Source organism: Halichoerus grypus, chromosome 5 (assembly GCF_964656455.1).
Source record: "Halichoerus grypus chromosome 5, mHalGry1.hap1.1, whole genome shotgun sequence".
NCBI classification, from domain to species: domain Eukaryota; kingdom Metazoa; phylum Chordata; class Mammalia; order Carnivora; family Phocidae; genus Halichoerus; species Halichoerus grypus.
Window position 1 is genome coordinate 164,032,022 of NC_135716.1, and position 20,041 is coordinate 164,052,062.

The following is a 20,041-nucleotide window of genomic DNA, read 5'->3' on the forward strand; positions in this document are numbered from 1 at the left end:
CCCACGGCTTCCAAGATTCACCAGATCCAGGCCCACTCGGCTGACTCAAGCGCGTTCTCTTCCCCAACATGCCCTGAGTCTGGGATGGGTCAGATTCTTCTCTGCATGTGACAAGGACTATGGCTATGGCGGGAAGGAGGAGATGGCCCCCTCAGCCACCCCGCACAAACTCTCCTCTCCACCCTGACTCTGGCCTCACCATCCCTTGTGTGGATACTGCTTCAGTGCCTTTCCTGGCCCCCAGACTCCCTTTATCCAAAGCCCTTCCTTCCCCTAGAGCCTCCCCTGCCTCTGCTCCAAGGCTCTCCATGCCCTACATAACAGAGCCCAGGTCCCTCGTCTGGCCTCCTCTGCCCTGACCTTGTTTCCGCCCCACACTGGCCCCAGACAGCATGGGGGCCGCGCCCAGGGTGGGGGGCACAGAACATGGGCAGGTACATACACTGGCTGGTTTATTGCGCAAAGTCACGGAGACTCAGTAAGGCACGGAGTCCAGGAAGGAGGTGGCGTGCCCTGGGGGACGTGGTCGGCACTACCCGGGCCTCAGTGCTGGGCACCCCATCCTGGGGAGTGCTCCCACTCTCTGAGTGGCTCTGAGTGCTTCTCTCTTTCAGGTCCCTCGCCCGGGGAGCCTAAGAATAAGGGGCCCTTCTTTCCCAAGAGGCTGAGTGCAGGGGATGGGGGCCAAGGGTAAGGAAGAGGCAGCTCTGTGGTCTGGAGGCAGCGGGAAGGTAGGGCTCAGGCTTGGGCCTGAGGCTCCTCCTCCCTGAAGGCACTAAGAACAGGGGGCCCAGCTCAGGGGCAAGTCCTGGAGGTGGGTAGGGGTAGGGGCTCAGCGGGCTGACTCACTGAGCCCCGAGGCACCAGGTGGGCAGGCTGCAGGGGGCTGCCTCAGCTGAAGTCGCGGTTTGGCAGGAGGAGCGGGGCCACCAGGGTCCACAGGTAAAGGAGCAGCCCCGCCCAGCTGGCGCAGATCTTCACCCACACGGCGGTCCAAGTGCTGATCATCTTCCGGGTCTCACCGGGTCTGGAACACAACGTCATCCCAGTGACCTCAGTTCTGGTCCTGCCCTTACCACCCAGTTGTGACCCCTGACTTCGACTCTGGCTCTCACTCTGTAACTCTAGCCGCCCATCTCTGATATTTTTGACACTTGGCCTTGGCTCTGTCTTTGACCCTAGATGTAGCTTTTGACTAATACCACAGATCTGACCCTGACCTCAATTTCAACACTGACCCCAGTCTTAGACTAATATTATAACCTGACTCCTGGTCCCTGCCTTTGGGACCCTGGAGCTCCCGACCTTAGTCTTGACCTCCAACCTTGACTCTGACCCTCAATCTTGTAACTCCATCCCTGACCCCTGACCTTAGGACTGAGCTGATATCTTTGACCTTAATTCTGACCCTTGACCCTCTAACACCAGTCCTGACGCCTGACCTTGTTACTCTGTTCTTAGTTCCTTGACCTGGCAACTTCAATCCTGGCTTTATGGCCTGCTAACCCCAATTTTAACCAAAAGAACCAAATCTGTGACTTTATATGGCCCCAGTCCCGTTGACCTCATGACTCCTATTCTTGACCCTGTGACTGATTCTAACCCCATACCCTAAATCCTAACCCTCCAGCCATGAATCCCAACTCTGACCTTGTAACACAAATCACCACTCCTGATCTCTAAGGCACATCTGCCCTGCACAGGCCCAGCGTCACCTCCTATGACCCCCACTTCTCAGGCTACTGGGCAGACTAAGGCACTGGCCCGGAAGCTGGCGCATGGCTGCGCAGGCTCTATGGGGGGTCCTGGACAGACTCCTCTACGGCCAAGCCTGAAACAGGCATCAGGAGAAACCCGGGGTGGAGGGGCGAGGAGATGGGCGGCCTCCACACCCCAGCACAGCGGATCCGGTCCATGCCCGGCCAGGCTGCACGCACCTGTACCAGCTGGTAAGCGTCATCATTATGTGCAGGGACGCGAGCACCAGGCAGAAGTGGAAGAAAGAGTAGCTGTAGGTGACAGCGTCCTGCTCGTTGTCAAAGGCCCGGCCCTGGCATTCCACCACCTGCCGCTGCTGCGTGACCTCCAGTGTGGACGGACACTCCTCCGTCTGCATCAGGCTGTTCACCTGCCGGTGGTCCGAGGAGCGCAGACTGCAGGGGAGGGAGGGGGGAGGCAGGCAGGAAGCTCCAGGGGGCCTCACGAGCCACGGCTTTGGTCATAACGATGGGCACCATGGTTCCAGAACCTCGGGGCCTGGTGACCTGGTGGTTAGGCTCTGGGCCCACCCACTCACCGCTTTGACTCCGAACTCCACCCCCACCTCCTATGTGGCCTTAGGCAAGACACTGAACCTCTCTGAGCCTCTGTAAAATTGGGGGTTACAGTACCTCCCTTGTGGAGTTGCCAGGAGGACTAATACCATGAAGCCCCCAGCACTGTGCCTGGCACAGAGTATAAACTAGAGAAACAGGCGCTGTTATTCAGGTTGTCCATCTGCCAATCCCGTAAATATGTACTGAGTACCCAGTACTTCAAAGGACCATACCAAGGATGGCATTCATTGATAATATTAATAATTAAGAATACTCATTTGCCATTAAGTTTGTTTTCCTTCTGTTAGGTGAGTAGTTTTACCAATGACGTCCCCTTTCTTCATGTTTATTATTAAAAAAATACTAACAGCAATGATTTTTTGGTCATTTCTGTAATGAGGTCTTGATGTTTTTAACAGTATTTAATAGTGTGAGACACATAGGCAATTTTGAAAATCCAAGTCGCATTTGGGAAAAAAGTGGCACAGAAGGAGGTCTGGACCCCAGCCCCACCCCATCAAGCTGAGAAGTCACATGCTGAGCTTCTGCTGACCCCAATCATCATCAAACATCATGCTGATATCTAATGTTTGGGAGCCCGGGTCCTGGTGACACAGCTAGGCACGACGCCCATCCTCAGGGTTCCCTGCCCTTGTGGCTGCTTGTGCTTCTTTGCTTCCTGGGTTTTAAGAACTGTGCTAAGAGGGTGCCTGGGTGGCTCAGTCCGTTAGGTGTCCGACTCTTGCTTTCAGCTCGGGTCATGATCTCAGGGTTGTAGGATCGAGCCCTGTGTCTGGCTCTGCGCTCAACAGGGAGTCTGCCTGAGATTCTCTCACTCCCTCTCCCTCTGCCCCTCCTCTGCTCTCTCTCTCTCAAATAAATAAAACTTAAAAAAAAAAAGAAAGAAAGAAAAGCACTGGACTAAGAACAGACAGGCCCTGGGCTCTCAGAGGCTCTGCCCCGTGACCGCAGGCCGGGGGGGCGAGCGTCTGGGGAGCAGGACGAGGTGCCGCTCTGAGCCTGGGTGCCGTGCGCGTGGCCTCGGACAGGTGGCTACTCCTCCCAAACCTCCCGTCTCCTTATCTGCACCATGGAGGTGATCTGGGCCTTTCCAGGTTGAAAAAGGGATCAAGTGAGGCAACAAAGAGTGACCTGCCCAGGCTTTGAAAAAGGTCAAAACAAAATGTGAAACAGCCTCAAAATGTTCAGAGACAGGTGTGCTCTGAAGAAACCAGGCCCCGCCCGGGATGGACGAGTCGGGGCGGGCAGAGGAGCCCGGCAGAGCCTCCCCCGGGCCGCCCTGCGGAGCCAAGGAGAGCGGCACTGGGAGCGATGCTGGGCCCTGCGGAGCCAGTCATGAGTCCGCCAGACTTGCTGTACACGGCAGTCACCCTAGCATCACCACCTGGTGACTTCACACAACAGCCACTCCCGCCCACCCAGCTGTGCAAACGTTCGCAGTTACTGGCAATTAAAGCAAACACTTATTTGGCGCTGCTTACTCGCCAAGCTCCTTTCTAAGAGGCTTATTCATACTAACTCCTCCAACACCCCTCCACCATCCTGTGAAGTAGGTACTATTTTTATCCTTATTTGACAGCTAAGCAAACCAAGGCACAGAAAGGTGTAGCGACCTGCCCAAGATCGCACTGCCGCTGAGTGGCGCTGCCACGTTCTAACGCAGGTGGTTCGGCTCCAGGGTCTACACTGAGAAGCACTTGCTAAGAGGCCCCTTTAAAAAAAAAGCTGTTACGTGATCTTCAGTCTGAGCTGCCCTCTCCCAGGTGACAGTGTGGGGTCCCCACCACCCCAGGCATTGGAGGCTACCATCCTCCACCGTCACGAAAGCTCAGAAAGGTGAAGCCACTTACCCCGAGACCACACAGCAGGTGAGCGACAGAGCCCACGCCTGCCCGCCCCAGTCCAGGCTTCTTCCCTGCCCCCACAGATGCCTGCACCCTACTGAGCTGGGCACGTGCCAGCCCGACGTGCAAGAAGGGGCCCCGGGCCAGGAGGCAGCGTCCAACCATGCCCCTGCTGCCCAGTCACGCTGTGCCCTCGGAGGGACTCCGTTTTGCACCAGCACAGGGCTGGACCTGCGCTTGCTAAGGGCGCCTTCCCGCTTGGTGTCTGGGCTCCCACATCCTCCCCTCACTCGTACCTTCAGGCCCCCAGTCATGATGCCTCCCCAGAAGCCAGACGCCCCCCCATACCCGATGAAGAGGGTGCACAGGATAAAGACGATGAGTCCCACGATGCTCGGTGCATCCCACCAGTGGGTCTCGTAGCCGTCAGGGCCTGCCAGGATCGTCTCGTTGCTGAAGCGGGTCAGCAGGTGGGGGTTGCATTTCTGGTCTAGACATGGGAGCAGTCACCCTCAGCCCCGGCAGACCAGGCCTGAGGAAGGGCAGAGAGCCAACCCAAACGGACAGACAGACATACAGCTGAGCATCCAAATCCCAGCAACAGACAGAACTTAGCAGACAAATGACAGAGAAAGAGCTCCAGGAACAGATAGGGCCCTCCTAGCTCCCTGAAGGACTAAGAGGGGGTACAAGCTGAGCTGAGATGTCCCTGTCACCTGTGAGGGTCCCCAGCCTGCCAGAAGGCCGTGCTGACACAGGAATGAGCCCAGGCTTCCCCAAACCCGGGCCTGTACTCACCAGGGACACTGGACAGGGCCAGCCAGGTGACAAACATGGTGTAGAGCGTGATGACCGAGGCCTGCAGCAGACCCGAGTTGGGCTGGGCGTCCTGGAAGAGCAGTCCATCAGGAAGACCCCCGTCAGACCTGGGGGGCACCCCACCCGCACCTAGCCCACTCACACCCCACTGGGGGGGCCTCAGGAACCCCCACCACCCTAGAGCCATCCCACACCACACCCTTTGGGAGAACACAGCACCCGGGCCACCCACCACCCACCACCCACCTCGCCCAAAGGTGGAGTCCTCATTCTTTCTCTTAACAAACTATCCCAGTTGCTCCCCTGCTGAGAACGCACCCAGGGTGGGATCCTTTCACATTCTGAATTAAAGCCCTCCCTGGTTTGCCCCTGCCTTCGTCTCCAACTGTCCACCCCCCCCAGCAAGCTCTTCCCCTCCGACTGCACTCAGCTAAGCTGGCCTCCTCTCTGTCCACAGAACCCACCAAACCCTCTCCCACCTCAGGGCCTTTGCACTCGCTGTGCCCTCTCCCTGACACGGTCCTCCCCAACATCTCCACACAGCCAGCCTCTCGTTAGCATTCAGGCCTCAGCTCGAAGTTCTCAATGAGGCCCCAACACCCTGACCCCCACAGCAGCCCCCGCTCCCCTCCCTGCTGGCCCACCCACCTTTTGCCCACTCTCTTTTATTTCCCACGTAGCGCGTATGATCCCAAATTATCTTCTTTGGCCTCGTCTCCTACCAGCTGTTCTTCCCCACCCTCACCACACACAGGCTTGGAAATAAGAATCCAAACTCTGATTAGGAGCACAGGCTCTGGGGCCAGTCTGCCAGCTCCGCCCCCAGTGCGCCCCAGCCCCGCCCCCAGCCCCGCGCCCCCCAGCTGTGTGACCTCAGGCTGGTCTCTCTCCTCCTCTAAGCCTCCCTTTACTGGTCTGGAAAGTGGGGACGATGGCGGTGCCTGGACTACATGACGGGACAGGTGTCATCAACTAGCAGCTGCTGTTACTCTTCCCCTCTTCCTCACATCTGCACCCCCAACATCTCCAAGAGGGCCCAGTATACAGTAGGCGTTCTGGAAGTATTTGCTGAATGAATACTGATTACTGTGTGAGCTGGGACAGAGGCATCACCCTCTCTGGGCTTCAATTTTCTCACTGGGAAATAGAGGCTCAGACGAGAAGGGAGGTTCCCCACCTTTCTGCTAAAGACCCTTTAAGGCTCCCCAAGCTAACTGTGAAACCCCTGGTGGGCTGAGATCCCCAACCATGAGGCACCGCTGGGCTCATAGGGCTCTGAAGAGCACACGATGACCTGGGGAGCCCCACCCATTACCCCCAGACGGTCTGAGACTGGAAACTGTGCAACTGCACCTCCCAACACCGCTTATTGAGGGGTCTGGGAGTCGTCACTCAGTGGTCCTCCCTAATGGTCTCCCAATTTCCATAAAGACAACGATGATAACAACAGTTCACGTCTGATGGTTATCTATAGGCCAGGCCCTGTTCTCTGTGTTCACAAACTCTGTCTCAATCCTGCATATATCTCCAAAGGGTAGGTATTACCCTCATTTCTACATGTGAGAAGAGAGAAGCACAGGGAGGGTAAGGCACTTTCCCAAAGACACCCAGCAAGTAGCCATGAAAGCTATGACTCCAACCCAAGGAGGCTGACTCGGGAGCCCACATTCTCAGCCCAAGCCTCTGGGACTGGCGGCCCTGCCCCAGGACCCCGAGGCTCCTACCAGAAGTCCCCCCACACCAAGGGGCCCGGCGTCAGGACGGGCAGAGACAAGCAGTCTCACCTGGACCTTGGGCAGGACGGCGACAGTGGAGACACAGAAGCAGAGAGTGAGGTTGAGGCCGATGAAGACCTTGCCTTCATAGCAGGTCCCCGGCTGGGTGTAGTAGATGAACAGCAGCGTCACGGCCGCAATGGACAGTATGTAGAAGAGGAGGGTGAAGAAGAAGAGGCCTGTGAAGGAGGGGTGGCAAGTGGCTGGGTGAGGAGGCAGAGGGACCCCCCTCGAGGGGGGCTTGTTGGGCAGCCCCCTGTGTGGGCCTCGGCTTCCTTGTTGGAGGAATGACATCAGTGTCTCCTGAATGTCTGTCACTTGCCAACTCTTGTGAGAGCTTTTGCCCCATCCTGACCTAAAAGGACTCACTTGCCATTAATAAGTTAACCATGGAAAGAAAGGCAGTGAATACAAAAGAGTCTTTCACAAAGTCCACTGGATGCACAGGGACCCGCTGAAGCCCTGCTCCCTCGTCAGAGAGACCAGCCACTTTTCAGGGGCGTGAAAACCAAACCGGCACCTAAGTGAGCCTTTCTCCTCGGTCAACTCAGGAGAACTGAAAGGGAGCTGAGCAAGGACCTGCTCTGCCCCGGGGGCTTCAGGGACCCAGTGTCATTTGGTTTGGTCTGGGCTGGCTGTGCGTGGCCCGTCCTGCAGGAATCGCTGAACTAGACTCCACCAAGGTCTCTCCGGTCCGGCTCCCCTCTGACCACCCCCCCGAAGTCACCCCAGAACCAGCCGCCCCTGCCCACACACACCCCCTTCCCTCCATCTGCCCAGGAGGGTTCAATTGCTGCCCTAGGGCAGGGGGCAGCTCCAGATGCCCTGAGGCTTTCCTCTAGTTTCGGGGACCCCCTGTGCTCAGGAAGCCCCAGTTGCGAGCAAGCACGGGGCCTCTGGCGACATGGCTCACCTGCATACCAGGCCCGGGAGTCACACTCCTCAGCCCTGCCCAGCCACCGCTGGTTCCAGGAGTGAGCAAAGTCGATGAGCAGCACCAGCTGGATGAGGATGAAGAGGAAGGAGCCCACGACACCGAAGTAGAACCAGACTGCGTGGGGAGAGGGGAGAGGGAAGATGGGGGGAGGGGGTAAGGCGGTGGGGGAGCAGCCTGAGTGCCAGGCTCCCCGGGGTTAATGCGGCAGGCACCCTCCTGCGGTCTCCCTCACATGCACATTTACTCATTCAACAGTCGTTTGTGCCGTGCCCTGCAATGGTGACACAGAGAAGAAGCAGAGTCCCTGCCCTCAGGGAACCCCTAGCCATGTACAGAGAGGCAGCGTGGCAGGGTATGGGGCAGGGGTGAGGCAGCTTCCACCCACCTGCCCCCCACCCCACTGCCATATTGCCCAAAGGCCATGTGGCCAAGCACCAGAGTGCTGTCTCCTGGCCCGGGGGGGGACCCAGCCAGCAGCCTGGGGTCTGTGTGCCAAGGCAAAGAGCAACCCCCACCAGTGCTCCTCCCTCTGGAGACCCCAGCTCCCTCCTGGTAGCCCCCCATCCTTCCCACCAAGGCCACCTACCGTTGGAGAAGGAGCCGTCAGGGATATAGAATGCGCCCACGGTGATGCCCACGAGGATCAGGAACTTAAAGAACCAAAATCTATTGGGAGTGGGGAGAACAGACCAGCGAGCTGAGTGGGGGGAGGGGACCAGGCCTGGCCCCCAGAACCCCTACTCCCAAAGAGCAGGTCCTGGGTACTGGGCAAGTGAAGAGGGGCTTTCTGATGGTCTGATGGGCACAGAAAGTCTGTCCCGGCCCTAGAAAAATCCCTGAGGGACAGAGGGAAGGACTAAGTCAGAGTGACGGTGGTCACCCAGTTTCTTGTCCCAACTGTGTCACTAAAGTGCTGTGTGGCCTTAGGCACGTTCTCACCCTTTCTGACTTTCATTTCTTCATCTGAGAAGTGGGAAGAACTAAATGAGCTGATCTCTGTGCTTCGGGGGCTCACAGTCTGGGGACAGGGCCTGGAGATGGCTGGAGACCGGCCGGGGGCAGAAAGCACGGTGCGCGTCCCGGCTGCAGGGGCGGGGCGGGGCCCTCACCCGTTCTGGATGGCAGCCCTGGGGTCCCGGCTGCTGCGCACGCAGATCATGAACAGGGTGAAGAGGAAGAAAAAGGCTGCCGTCGCGAAGCACATGCGGTAGACAGCACGGTGGCCGAGCAGGGAGCCACAGTCGATGTGGCCCTGAAGGATGATGGGGGTCCCGGCCCCCTCTTCACACACCCACGGCAGCTGTGGGGAGGCAAAGCAGCATGAAGGCCCCCCCACCCCCAGAACCCTGGGCCAACTCTGCCAAGGCTCCCTCCTTCCTCCCCCATCAGCACCCCCACCCAGCCCTGGGGCTGAAGTCCTGTGAGTGGCCCCAGGACAGATGGGGACACCCGGTCCAGTGACAGATCGTTCCTCTCTGCTTGTCTTCCTGCTGTCGCCCCCGCAGCCTCAGGACCGCATGGCACTGAGGGAGGCAGGACTGAGTGCTCCCCACCCACCACTTACACCAGGACCCCCGGGGACTCTGGGGGAAGGTGAGATTCCAGGGCCCCTCTCAGACAGAACCAGAGTCAGAGGTGGGGTCTGAGAATCTGCATTTCTAGCACACTCCCCAGGGCATTCATACCTTCACACACATTCGAATGTTAGAGCCACTGGCCTAAATGTGGCATTGGGTCTGGGCCAGGCTCTGAGATGCTGGGATGAAGGGAAGAGTGAGGACCCCAAACCTTAGTGCTCGAGCACTAAGGAGGGAAAAGCATGCCCCGGGGGCCAGTGTCCAGGGGTGGAAATGATTTGTAAGATTCTCCAAGGGGCCCACAGCTTATGAGAAACAGGAATTCCCATGTGAGGTTCAAACTCTCCTCCCCACATGAAGAAAGGCCCCCATCACCAGCCCTGGATGGTGGGTGCCCCAGGACACTCCCGCCCTGCCTTCTCGATTAGCTGGGACCTCAAGCCGTGGGGGGGGCGGGGGGGACCCCGGCCTGGAGCAACTGGGCCTGCGCTTCAGGCCCGGTCCCGCGGGTTGCCCCACTCGCCTGCCTGCCCCGGGGCCCCTCACCTTGTGGAGCTGACTCTCCACGCTGGGGCTCAGCATGATGATGGACACCAACACCCCCAGGAAGAGGAAGGCCGTGAAGCTGAGGCGGGTCACGGTGGAGTTGGGGCTGGAGGGGCAGCAGCCGCACAGGATGCAGGGGGCAGAGCCGCAGAGGCAGGACACCTGGGAAGGGCAGGACGGTACCCTTACTCCCTGCCTCCTCTCCCCTTCCCCACCCGAGCAGGAGCACCCACCACCTGCTCATCCGTGTCTCCAAATCTTTGCCAAGCCTGCCCTCCCTGGGCCTCAGACATTATCCCATTGAACGTTCAAGCCCCAAAGGGCACTGAGGAAACCAAGCTTCGAAAAGGTTGGGTCACACGGTTTCTTACGTAGGGGGAGGCAGAGTGGTGATAGATGATAGATAGATAGATAGATAGATAGAGATCGATCCAGAACACCAGCTCCAACACGGATAAGCTGTGTGGCCTTATACAACTCACTCAACCTCTCTGAACCTCAGCTTCCTCTTCCATAAGATGGGAATCATAATGGTACCTACTTCTCACAGGAATTTTAAATTGTAATGTGCTCCGGCTTCCTTTTCCCCCTCCCGGTTTAGCTTTTCTCCATAGGACTTGCGATCCCTGCCTGGCTTTCTCTTTTACTCATGTTTGTCCGCTTGCCACTTCTAGCATGTAAGCTCCGCCAGGGCCGGGGGTTTTGTTCACTGTGGTAGACCCACAAATCGGAACGGTGCTTGGCTCACAGTTGGAGTCCAGTCACTATCGATTGAACAAATGCAAAGTGTCTGGCATAGTCTCAGACCCATGTTAAGACCGCAAGAAACAGCCAGCATGGGATAAACATCTGCCGAATGAATGGAATGCAGAATTGTGAGTGGCTGTGATTTCCTGCTCTGGGGCTGGCCCTGTCCTGGACACCAGTGGCCGTCTCCCCCTCTCCCTCTCCTGGCCCCTCTGCCCAATCTGGCACCAGCCCTCCCTGGGGCTGGCTGAAATCATGTGGGGGCTGGTGGATGCCACTCTATTCACAGCTGGTATCCCAAAAGATGACTGACCCCTCGGGGTACCGGGCCTACATCCAGATATATCTGGTCACCAGTTTATCTCCCCTGTGACCGCCCCAGCTCTTCACCCAGGTATTTAAGAGTCAAGAGTGAGAAAGATACCAGTTCTGCCCTCCTGCAAGAAAGACACTCAACAATCATTCCACCTGTTGTGGTCGTCGCTGCTCTGAGAGTCACTGATGGGGGCCTACCCCCGGGGATGGAGGGTCCCTTCCCTAATGAAGTGACATTTAAGCTGAGCTGAAGAATGAGGAGGCCCTCTGCTGACCAGGGGGAAGAAAGAGTGTTCCAGACAGAGGGAACAGAGGTGGAGGCAGCTCTGGGGCAGGCAGGAGCTGGGCGATGGAGAAAGAGAAAGAGGCCCTTGGGGCCAAAGCTTCGAGAGCAGGTGGCGAGTGGGGGTGACGAGGTCAGCCAGGCTGGGGGGAGCCTGGTGGCCATGTGCAGAGCCCTGGGGTTGATCGTCTGAGCAGAGGGCACCCAGCAAGGGTCTGAAGCTGGGAGGGACAGGAACAGGCTTACAGTGAAAGAGTGGCTCTGTGGAGGGCAGGCTGAAGGGGCCCCTTCCTCCTCAGAGACCTCGCACCCGACTTTCTGGGCTGGTCCCAAGGTGTGCACTCTGGTCCCAAGCTACACTCTGCTTGAGGTGTAGCTGCCCTCCCGTCTCCCCTTCCCTTCCTCCCAAGAGTGGAAACACCCCTGGATACCCATCTCTCTCACCCACAAAGCAGTACAACATGTTTGCTAAATGAAACGCCTGCAGAATGAATTTCCTTTCCATGGTCCAATTCATAACTGGTCTAGCAACTCCTGGTTACATCTTGCAGCCCTCACCCCAAGCCCTGCCTCCTACCCCTGGCTGCCTTTGGAGGATAAAGGGATAAGCAAATGCCAGAAACATATTTCATAAACCATAAAGAACATTCTGGCTATGAGACAGACTAGCTATTAGCCCCATTTTACAGACGAGGAACCTGAGATCAGAGAAGTTAAGAACGTGCCAGAGTCACCCAGCAAGTGGACGGCAGTGCTGAGATTCAAGGAGTAAGAGTGAGCGTCCGTTTGGAAGGTGCTCGGCCCCAGGCACCGTGGTAAGTCCCTTATCTACATGACACTCCCTATGCAGGGAGTGTGTTGTACCTCCCCCTTACAGACGGGGAAAATGACTTGGAGGGGTGACATGACCAAGGTCACAGAGCCAGTAAGCTGAGGAGCTGGGGTTTGAGCTCCTATCCACCTGTACCAGGGGCCCACTAGCTCATTGATGGCAGTCTTGCTTAATTTCAAAACACCCCAGGGATGGAAAAAATCCCTCGGCTGCCAGAGAAAACCCACAGAGGCCCTCGAGCGCTGATCTCCGGAACCGTGTGCTACAGGGCCCGAGTCAGGGCCTGCCTCTGGCTCGTTACCACTTCAATCGGAGACATTTGAGACATTAAGAAAAGCCACCCCACTGCACTCGGGGAGGCTGGCTTTTCAGTTCACCCTAATTCTTGGAGATCAAAAGCCCAGTGTTCCTGGGGTGCCTGGGTGGCTCAGTCGTTAAGCGTCTGCCTTCGGCTCAGGTCGTGGTCCCAGGGTCCTGGGATCGAGCCCCACATCGGGCTCCCTGCTCGGCGGGAAGCCTGCTTCTCCCTCTCCCACTCCCCCTGCTTGTGTTCCCTCTCTCACTGTGTCTCTGTCAAATAAATAAAATCTTAAAAAAAAAAAAAAAAGCCCAGTGTTCCTGACATGCCAAACCTCAGGATCCCAAGGACCGATAGCCAGAGAGACGAGGTCAGGGAGAGAAAAACACACAGCAGCGCCCCCCACCAGCTGCTGCTGGCGCATCCCTGGAATCCCTCGTGCGTTCTGAGCCAGTCTCTTGACCCCCAGGGCATCGCTCCCACAAGAACCTCTTCCTGGAGCAGTACCAGCTCACAGGAGTGAGGGCGGACGCGTGCGCACACACCCACACGCGCACACGCAAGTTCAGTGTGGCGCTGCTCACACCCGGAAAGTACTAGGGGGAAGCTTGAAATAACGAAATGCCCATCCATACATCGTGGTCCTCCCCTATGAGGGATCTCCGCTGAATGCAGCAGATGTGTAGGTAATACTTAAAGGGCTACACATAACTAAGTATAATTAAATATAAATTCTACCTCAATAAAGCTGATTTTATTACTAAAAGAGAAAAAATTTTAAATTAAAACGAAAAACCAAAATAGGCACAAAGCTTTAGGTTTTATGAGCTTATTAGAATCTCAAGAGACTGCAAATAACCTACAAGTCCTGCGCCAGGGGCCCGTGGTGGTCCATTTACTTCGTGGAATGTTACAGGCGCAGGAAAGAAAAAAGTCCCCAGGCTGCCGGGCAACACGGACTAACATTAATGGCGCAAGGTTAAAAGCCAAGGCAGACATAACATCGCTCCTGGGCTAAGATTACACCCCTGCCCCCAAATGCACTCAGGGCAGCGGCAGCAACAGAGGCCCCAAGCCACTGGGTGCGTGTGAGCAGCAAAACGCAGCCAGGTTCTTGGAATGGGGAGTCAGATCTTAGAAAGCCCTGGGTCTTACGATTTTCGGGCTGCATGGCTCCTTGGCATTCAACTGGTCCAGCCTCTCTCTAATGAAGAATCACCCGGAAGGCAGCCTCCACTGCTTACACACTGCCAAAGACCAGGAGCTCACGACCGCCTGAGGCAAGCTGGACTGCTCTGGAACCATGTGCGGTTTGGCATGGTGGGAACAGGCTGTCCCCAATCATTCACACTCTCTCCTGGTTGCCCCTAAAGCCAGGGACATGGGTTCTCAGGACCATTCCTAGGGCACCGGGCAGGCGGGGAGGCAGCTAGGGTTGGGGCCACAGTTTCAAGTTGATTTGTTTAAAATAAACTGACCCGGGGAGCCTGGGTGGCTCAGTTGGTTAAGCGTCTGCCTTCGGCTCAGGTCATGATCCTGGGTCTGTGTCGGGCTCCCTGCTCAGTGGGGAGTCTGCTTCTCCCTCTCCCTCTGGTGCGTGCATGTGCTCTCTCTCTCTCTCAAATAAATCAAATAAATATATTTTTTAAAGATTTTTATTTATTTTTTATGTGAGAGAGCGAGAATGAGAGAGAGAGAGAGAGAGCACATGAGAGGGGGGAGGGTCAGAGGGAGAAGCAGACTCCCTACTTAGCAGGGAGCCCGATGCGGGACTCGATCCTGGGACTCCAGGATCATGACCTGAGCCAAAGGCAGTCGCTTAACCAATGGAGCCACCCAGGCGCCCCTAAATAAAATAAATCTTAAAAAAAATAAAAATAAAATAAACTGACCCTCCACTTCTGGGTATTAGTCAAAAGCAAGGACTCAAACAGATATCTGCACACCCATGTTTATAACAGCATTATTCACAATAGTCAAAAAGTAGAAGCAGCCCGCGTGTCCATAGACTGATGAATGACTAAACGCAATGTGGGATATACATACAAGGGAATATTATTGAGCCTTAAAAAGGAAGGACATTCTGACACCTGCTACACACAGATGAACCTTGGGGACATTGTAGCAAATAAAATAAACCAGACACCAAAGGACAAATGCCATTCGATTCCACTGATACGAGAACCTAGAGCAGTCAAACTCACGGAGACAGAAAGTAGACTGGGGGTTCCCAGGGGCTGGGGGAGAGGGGAGTGGAGAGTTATTATTGAATGGGTAGGGAGTTTCAATTTGGGGAGGATGAAAAAGCTCTGGAGATGGATGGTAGGGATGGTTGCCCCACAACTTGAATGTAGTTAACACCACTGAACCGCACGCTTAAAAATGGTTAAAATGGGACGCCTGGGTGGCTCAGTCGGTTAAGCGTCTGCCTTCAGCTCAGGTCATGTTCCCAGGGTCGTGGGATCGAGTCCCGCATCGGGCTCCCTGCTCAGCAGGGAGCCTGCTTCTCCCTCTCCCTCTGCCTGCAGCTCCCCCTGCTTGTGCTCTCTCTCTCTCTCTCTTCTCTTAAAATGGTCAGTTTTCTGTTATGTGGATGTTAATACAATCAGAAAAAAGGAGGGGGTCGTTTTCAAGGAAGAGTAAGAAGTCAGCCAGGTGACGAAGGGAAAGGTGTTCCTACAAAGGGAATAGCACAGGCAAAGCTGCAAGAAACACTGTCTCTTCGAGGCAGCTGTCAAGAGGAGGCAGAGGGATGATGCAAGTGATGGCCACGGTCCCTGCGGGCCACGCCAAGCAGTCTGCACTTTATCCTGAAGGCAGTGAGAAGCATCCCGCAGGAGAAGCAGAGCATCAGATCTGCATTACCGAAAGACCGCTTTGGCCACAGATGGAAGACAGATGCAGGCGGCGATGCACCGTACCTCTGGGAAGAGGGAGAGCGAGCTAGGGGAACAGACTCCAAGGGAAAGAAGACAGAGCCTGGAGTTTTTCTTGTGTGCTTCAACCCACAATATTTCCCCCTTTAGACACTACTGTTCATTTGGGATGATATCATTTTGATATTATAAAAATAGATAACTGTTTTAAATGTATATATATATTTTTATATATGATATATATATCATATATCATGAGATAAATTACAAACTCCTTGAAAACTAAAAAAAAATGTTACAATGGAAATTTTTTTAAAGATTTGATTTTTAAGTGATCTCTACACCCAACGTGGGGCTCGAACTCACAACCCTGAGATCAAGAGTCACAGGCTCTACTGACTGAGCCAGCCAGGTGCCCCTATAATGGTAAATTTTTATGTGACATACATTTTGCCACAATTAGACAAAAAACTGGTCCCAGCAAGGATGGGGTGCACCTTGTAGGCTTCGTGAACAGCCCCCAGTACTGCCCGAGCCAGCCCGGGGCTAGAGGAAGCACAGCAGGTAAGAGGTCAGCCCCCAGACTACTCAGGGCACACGTACATCCCCGTGCAGCACTAAGAAGAGAGGGCCTAGTCTTGGCGCTGCCACCAACTTGTAGGATGACCTTAGACAGGTCTCTTTTCCCCGCCGTGGGACTCAGTTTCCTCAGCCATAAAATGCGCTCCTGGGCAGGATAGTGAAGTGGCTCAGAGCCCACGCTCTACAGACAGTCCCAGTGTCCCCGGCTCCACCACCTTCTCAAATGTGGTCTTGAGCACTTTCCCACTCCGGGGTGCTTAGAATGGCCGCTGCCGGTCAGCTTCGTGCTAAGTATGTCGGCATGCTCCTCTCAGTCCCACTCAATCCTCACAACGTGCTGAGAGACAGACACCACTGCTCTCTCCACTTGCTTACTCCCTCCACCCCAGAGAGAGGGACAAAGGGACTGCCCGAAGTCACGAGGTGGGGGGAGAGGCCACGCCAGGATCTGAGTCCCATCCTCCGACCCTTTCACGCTCCCTCGCATGTAGAGGATAGAGAATTAGATTCAATGGCATGCAGATATTAGACAAGGCCTCCCTAGATATTTGCTCACCGTCCAGCCCACCAAGTACTGGCTGGCCTGGTGACTCCCATCCCATCGTGGGCCCATCTTATCTCCTCTGAGCCAGGACTCACCCTCGGTCCAATACAAATGCCGACCAAAAGGCATGATGGGCAGATGCAAATGTGTCATGGCTGGAGGTCTTCTCCGTGGATCCACAGACTCCAGAATGTTCCCCCAAAGATGCCCAGGAACCCCCTATTAGAACTTTCCTCCTGTGGAGCAAATCTCCATTGAATCAGGTTGTTTTTGGTTTGCTGTTTGTTTTTTTTTTAAGTAGGTTCCACGCTGGGCATGGAGCCCAATGCGGGGCTTGAACTCACAACCCTGAGATGAAGACCTGAGCTGAGATCAAGAGTCGGACACTTAATCCACTGAGCCACCCAGGCGCCCCCGAAATAGGTTGTTATCGGTGTCCAGTAAGACCCAACTGCACCACTTAATACTGTGTGGCTGTGGGGAGACCACCTTCCCTCTCTGATCCAGTTTTGTCATCTGTGAAATGGAAATCATGTTAACTGCCTCACTGCGGTCCTAGCTGGATTGGATGAGAAGACACACAGCGAGTGCTCACTGCAGTGCTGGCTTGTGCCACCCCTGGACAGCGCTGGGCCCTGAGTGAGGACGCAGTGATGGGGGCCGCTCTTGGTATCATTATCTGAAACAGGATGACCATGTCACAGGGCTCGAGGGAGAACCAACAAGACAGCACAGTGAGGGGCTCAGCACAGCGCCTGGCATGTGGTAGGAGCTCAGTAAATGTCAGAGGTCAGAAACCCAGGGGGAGGCCACTAAAAGGAAGGACAGTTCCCCTGCTGACATTAAATACTCAGTAAGTGGACCAGCCCTGTCCCTCAGACACCCGGGATGGGAAGGGAGGGAAGGTGTGGGCAGAAGCCTGGACCAGGAATCAGATTTTAATCTTGACTGTCCAGTCCCCCATCCGTTCTCTGTGCAGCCTCTGGGAAGTCGGCTAACCTCTCTGAGCCGCAGTCTGTTGAGGGTTTGAGCAAGCCTTTCAGGTCCCTTCTGGTCTCAGCATTTGTAAGATTCCATGACTCAGCGGCCGGCTTGGGCTCCAGAAGGAATTCCCCACCCACCTTTCCAAGAAGATAACAACAATAGCGCCACTCACTGTCGCCAGGAAGTAGGTGGGGCACTTTTCGATCTTCCTCAAATAAGGAACCATGAAGGAGACAGTTGGGGAGGCAGAGGCACAGGGGATTGGCAGGTCACCTCTCAACACGGGCCACTCCCAGGCCAGCCCGGCCAAATGGAAATCTGGTCAACCTCAAGGAAGCGCTCCCTCCCCTACCAGGAAGCAAACCCTTCTTGGCCAGAGACCCAGCCCAAACCTAGAATTCACTGGGCAGGGGGCAGAAAGGGATCTCAGAGACCAGTTCTTGATTCCTCTGGGCGCGTGTCCACACACGCACACACACACTTCACAGGTGGTAAATGGAGGCCCAGAGAGGACAAGAGACTGTCCAGGGACCCACTCTACAGCCTCTCTGTGCAGATACCATTCTCAAAAAATGGTTGTAAAGTAAATCTCTAGATCCTTAAGCTCGCCACCCCACACCCTATCCTAACACACACACAGAAATCAGGGACAAAGGAAAGCAAGTCCTGAGATTCAGCAGCCACCAGACCCCCCTCTTCCTCTCTGCTTCTCTTTGTGTAGGGCAGAGGGGGAGGGAGCTGCCCGAATGAACCTCGGATTTAATGAGGGGAAGAGGGAAAGGAGAGGGGGCTGGGAAAAGGGAAAGGAGAAGGGGCCTCCCAGCCGGGTCGGGCTGAAGCTCCTCCCCTTTGCTGGCGGCAACCCCAGAGCAGAGTATGGCTGCCCCCGAGGCCCCCGAGCCCAGGCCCCCAGGTACTGCCCCACGCCCACAACACTCCGACCTTCCTCAGTTCCTGGGTCTTCCAACCCAGAGCGGGGCCCGGTGGCGGTTGGCAACCCAAACCGACCTCACTCAAGGGTGGCTTAGGAAGGCGGATGGGGGCTTCCTCCCCACCCCCATTTCAGGCTCCGGGGCCTAGAGGGGAAGGGTCTGGGGTTCGTTGGGGGAAGTGCCCAGGACTTAGTGTGAGCTAGTCTGAAAGAGGCAGAGACAAGGATGCAGAGAGACAGATTGGACGGTAGGACAGACGGACAGACACCCGTGAGACAGACAATGACTGATGGAGAAGCCACGGACGGACAAAGACCGTGGGATAAACGAACGGACAGAAACAGATGTCAAACAAATACAAATGGGCAAACTGAGGCAGGCGGGCAGGGAGACAGACTGACGGACAGATTGCCGGAGGGACAGAAAAAGACACACCGCAGAGTGGGGCAGGGACCAGGCGGGCCACACAAAGAGTCAGAATATCCGAGAGAGACGACAGGCGCACGGCGAGGACGTCTCCAAGTTGGGCGAGGTGGGGCCGCAGCGCGCACCCCCATCCCGGGCTCTGGGCCTCAGTCTCCCCAGTCCCTGAGAGGGGCGACTGCCCAAGGCCCGCCCCTCCCCCTGCCACCCCGGCGCGCCCCAACCCCTCCCCCGCGGTAACCCGAGCCCCGGACACCAGCTGTCCCCGGCGCCCGCGGGTCCGGGATGGGGGTGGGGGAACCGAGGGACGAGGGGACCCGAGGGGCGAGGTGGCGGGGTGCGGGCCCAGAAAGACAAGTTTGGAGAAAGGAAAAAGAAGAAACTATTTGGAGGAAGAAGACGGACAAAAGTGCGGGGCCGAAGAAGGAGCCGGCGGCGCGCGGGCGGGCGCGGGGGTCAGGACTCACGCAGCTGAGCACGGAGCAGGCCCCCAGGCAGGCCCCCATGGCGGCGGCACGGGGCGCCGGGCGAGGGGCGCGGGGCGCGGGCGGCGGGATCGCGGGGGCTCCGGGCGCCCGGTCCTAGCCCCGCCCCCGCCCCGCCCCGGTCGGGCCCCGCCCCCGCCCCCGCCCCGCCCCACCTGCCGAAGCCTCTCGCCGCTTTCCGCCGACGCTCGGAGCCTCCGGAGACTCACCTGGGCAGGTGCGCCCGGCAAGACGGGCAAGACGGGTAGGGAAAGTGGTGGGGCCCGGGACTCCCGCGGCCATGTGAGACGTGCAGCGGGACCCGACTCTGCCCCGGGTTCAAGTCCTGTTCCAAAGCGAGGGTTTGGAAATACCGAGACCTGGGTTCGAGTCCCAGGGAGGCCACAGTGTGACTTTACCACACTGTCGCCCCACAAGGGGCAGAAGCCAAGTGAGGGTCACCCCAAACTCCTCGGTGTAGAGCCTCCACCCAATACATAGGTGTTGAATGGTGCATGATCGGATAAAGAAACTTGGGCAAGTCACTTTACCTCTCTGAGCCTCAGTTTCCCCATCTGTAAAGTGAAGATACCCACCTCATGGGGCTGTTACAACACATAGTAGATACCTGACAAATGTGAGCTCCTCGTCATCCCTGTTTCTCCTAAGACCCCAGCCTCACACTCTTTCAGCCCTCCTTCCCTCCATCCACCCCTTCTTCAAGCTCTACTTCTGTCTTGGACCACACGCTCTCCTGAGCCATTCCTGTTGGCTGGCTTATTGCTCCCCAGAGATGCCCAAACTCTGGCCCCCAGCCAAGGAGGTCAGAAGAGGTGGGTGGGTCACATTCCCAGCCAACCGCCCCACAAGGGTAGGTGGAGGAGACCCAGAAGCAGGGCTCTGTAATTACTCTCAGTTTACCCTCCA

The 20,041-nt window shown here is 56.5% G+C and overlaps 1 protein-coding gene across 2 annotated transcripts; it reads right to left on the reverse strand.

The window, feature by feature from the left end:
* Positions 1-435: 435 nt before the first annotated feature.
* On the reverse strand, positions 436-19,247 carry SERINC2 (serine incorporator 2). Of its 2 annotated transcripts, XM_078073498.1 has the most exons (11): positions 19,118-19,230; positions 16,407-16,547; positions 9,835-9,996; positions 8,821-9,011; positions 8,298-8,377; positions 7,688-7,825; positions 6,784-6,953; positions 4,979-5,069; positions 4,529-4,670; positions 1,938-2,153; positions 436-1,027 (listed from the first exon to the last, which is right to left on the reverse strand). In XM_078073498.1, exons 3-11 carry the CDS (start codon positions 9,868-9,870, stop codon positions 892-894), a joined length of 1,200 nt encoding a protein of 399 aa, XP_077929624.1. In that variant the 5' UTR covers positions 9,871-9,996; positions 16,407-16,547; positions 19,118-19,230; the 3' UTR covers positions 436-891. The 2 variants fall into 2 exon arrangements, with proteins under 2 accessions (XP_077929624.1, XP_035954408.2); XM_036098515.2 differs by lacking the exon at positions 16,407-16,547 and having other exon boundaries at positions 19,118-19,247.
* Positions 19,248-20,041: the final 794 nt, after the last annotated feature.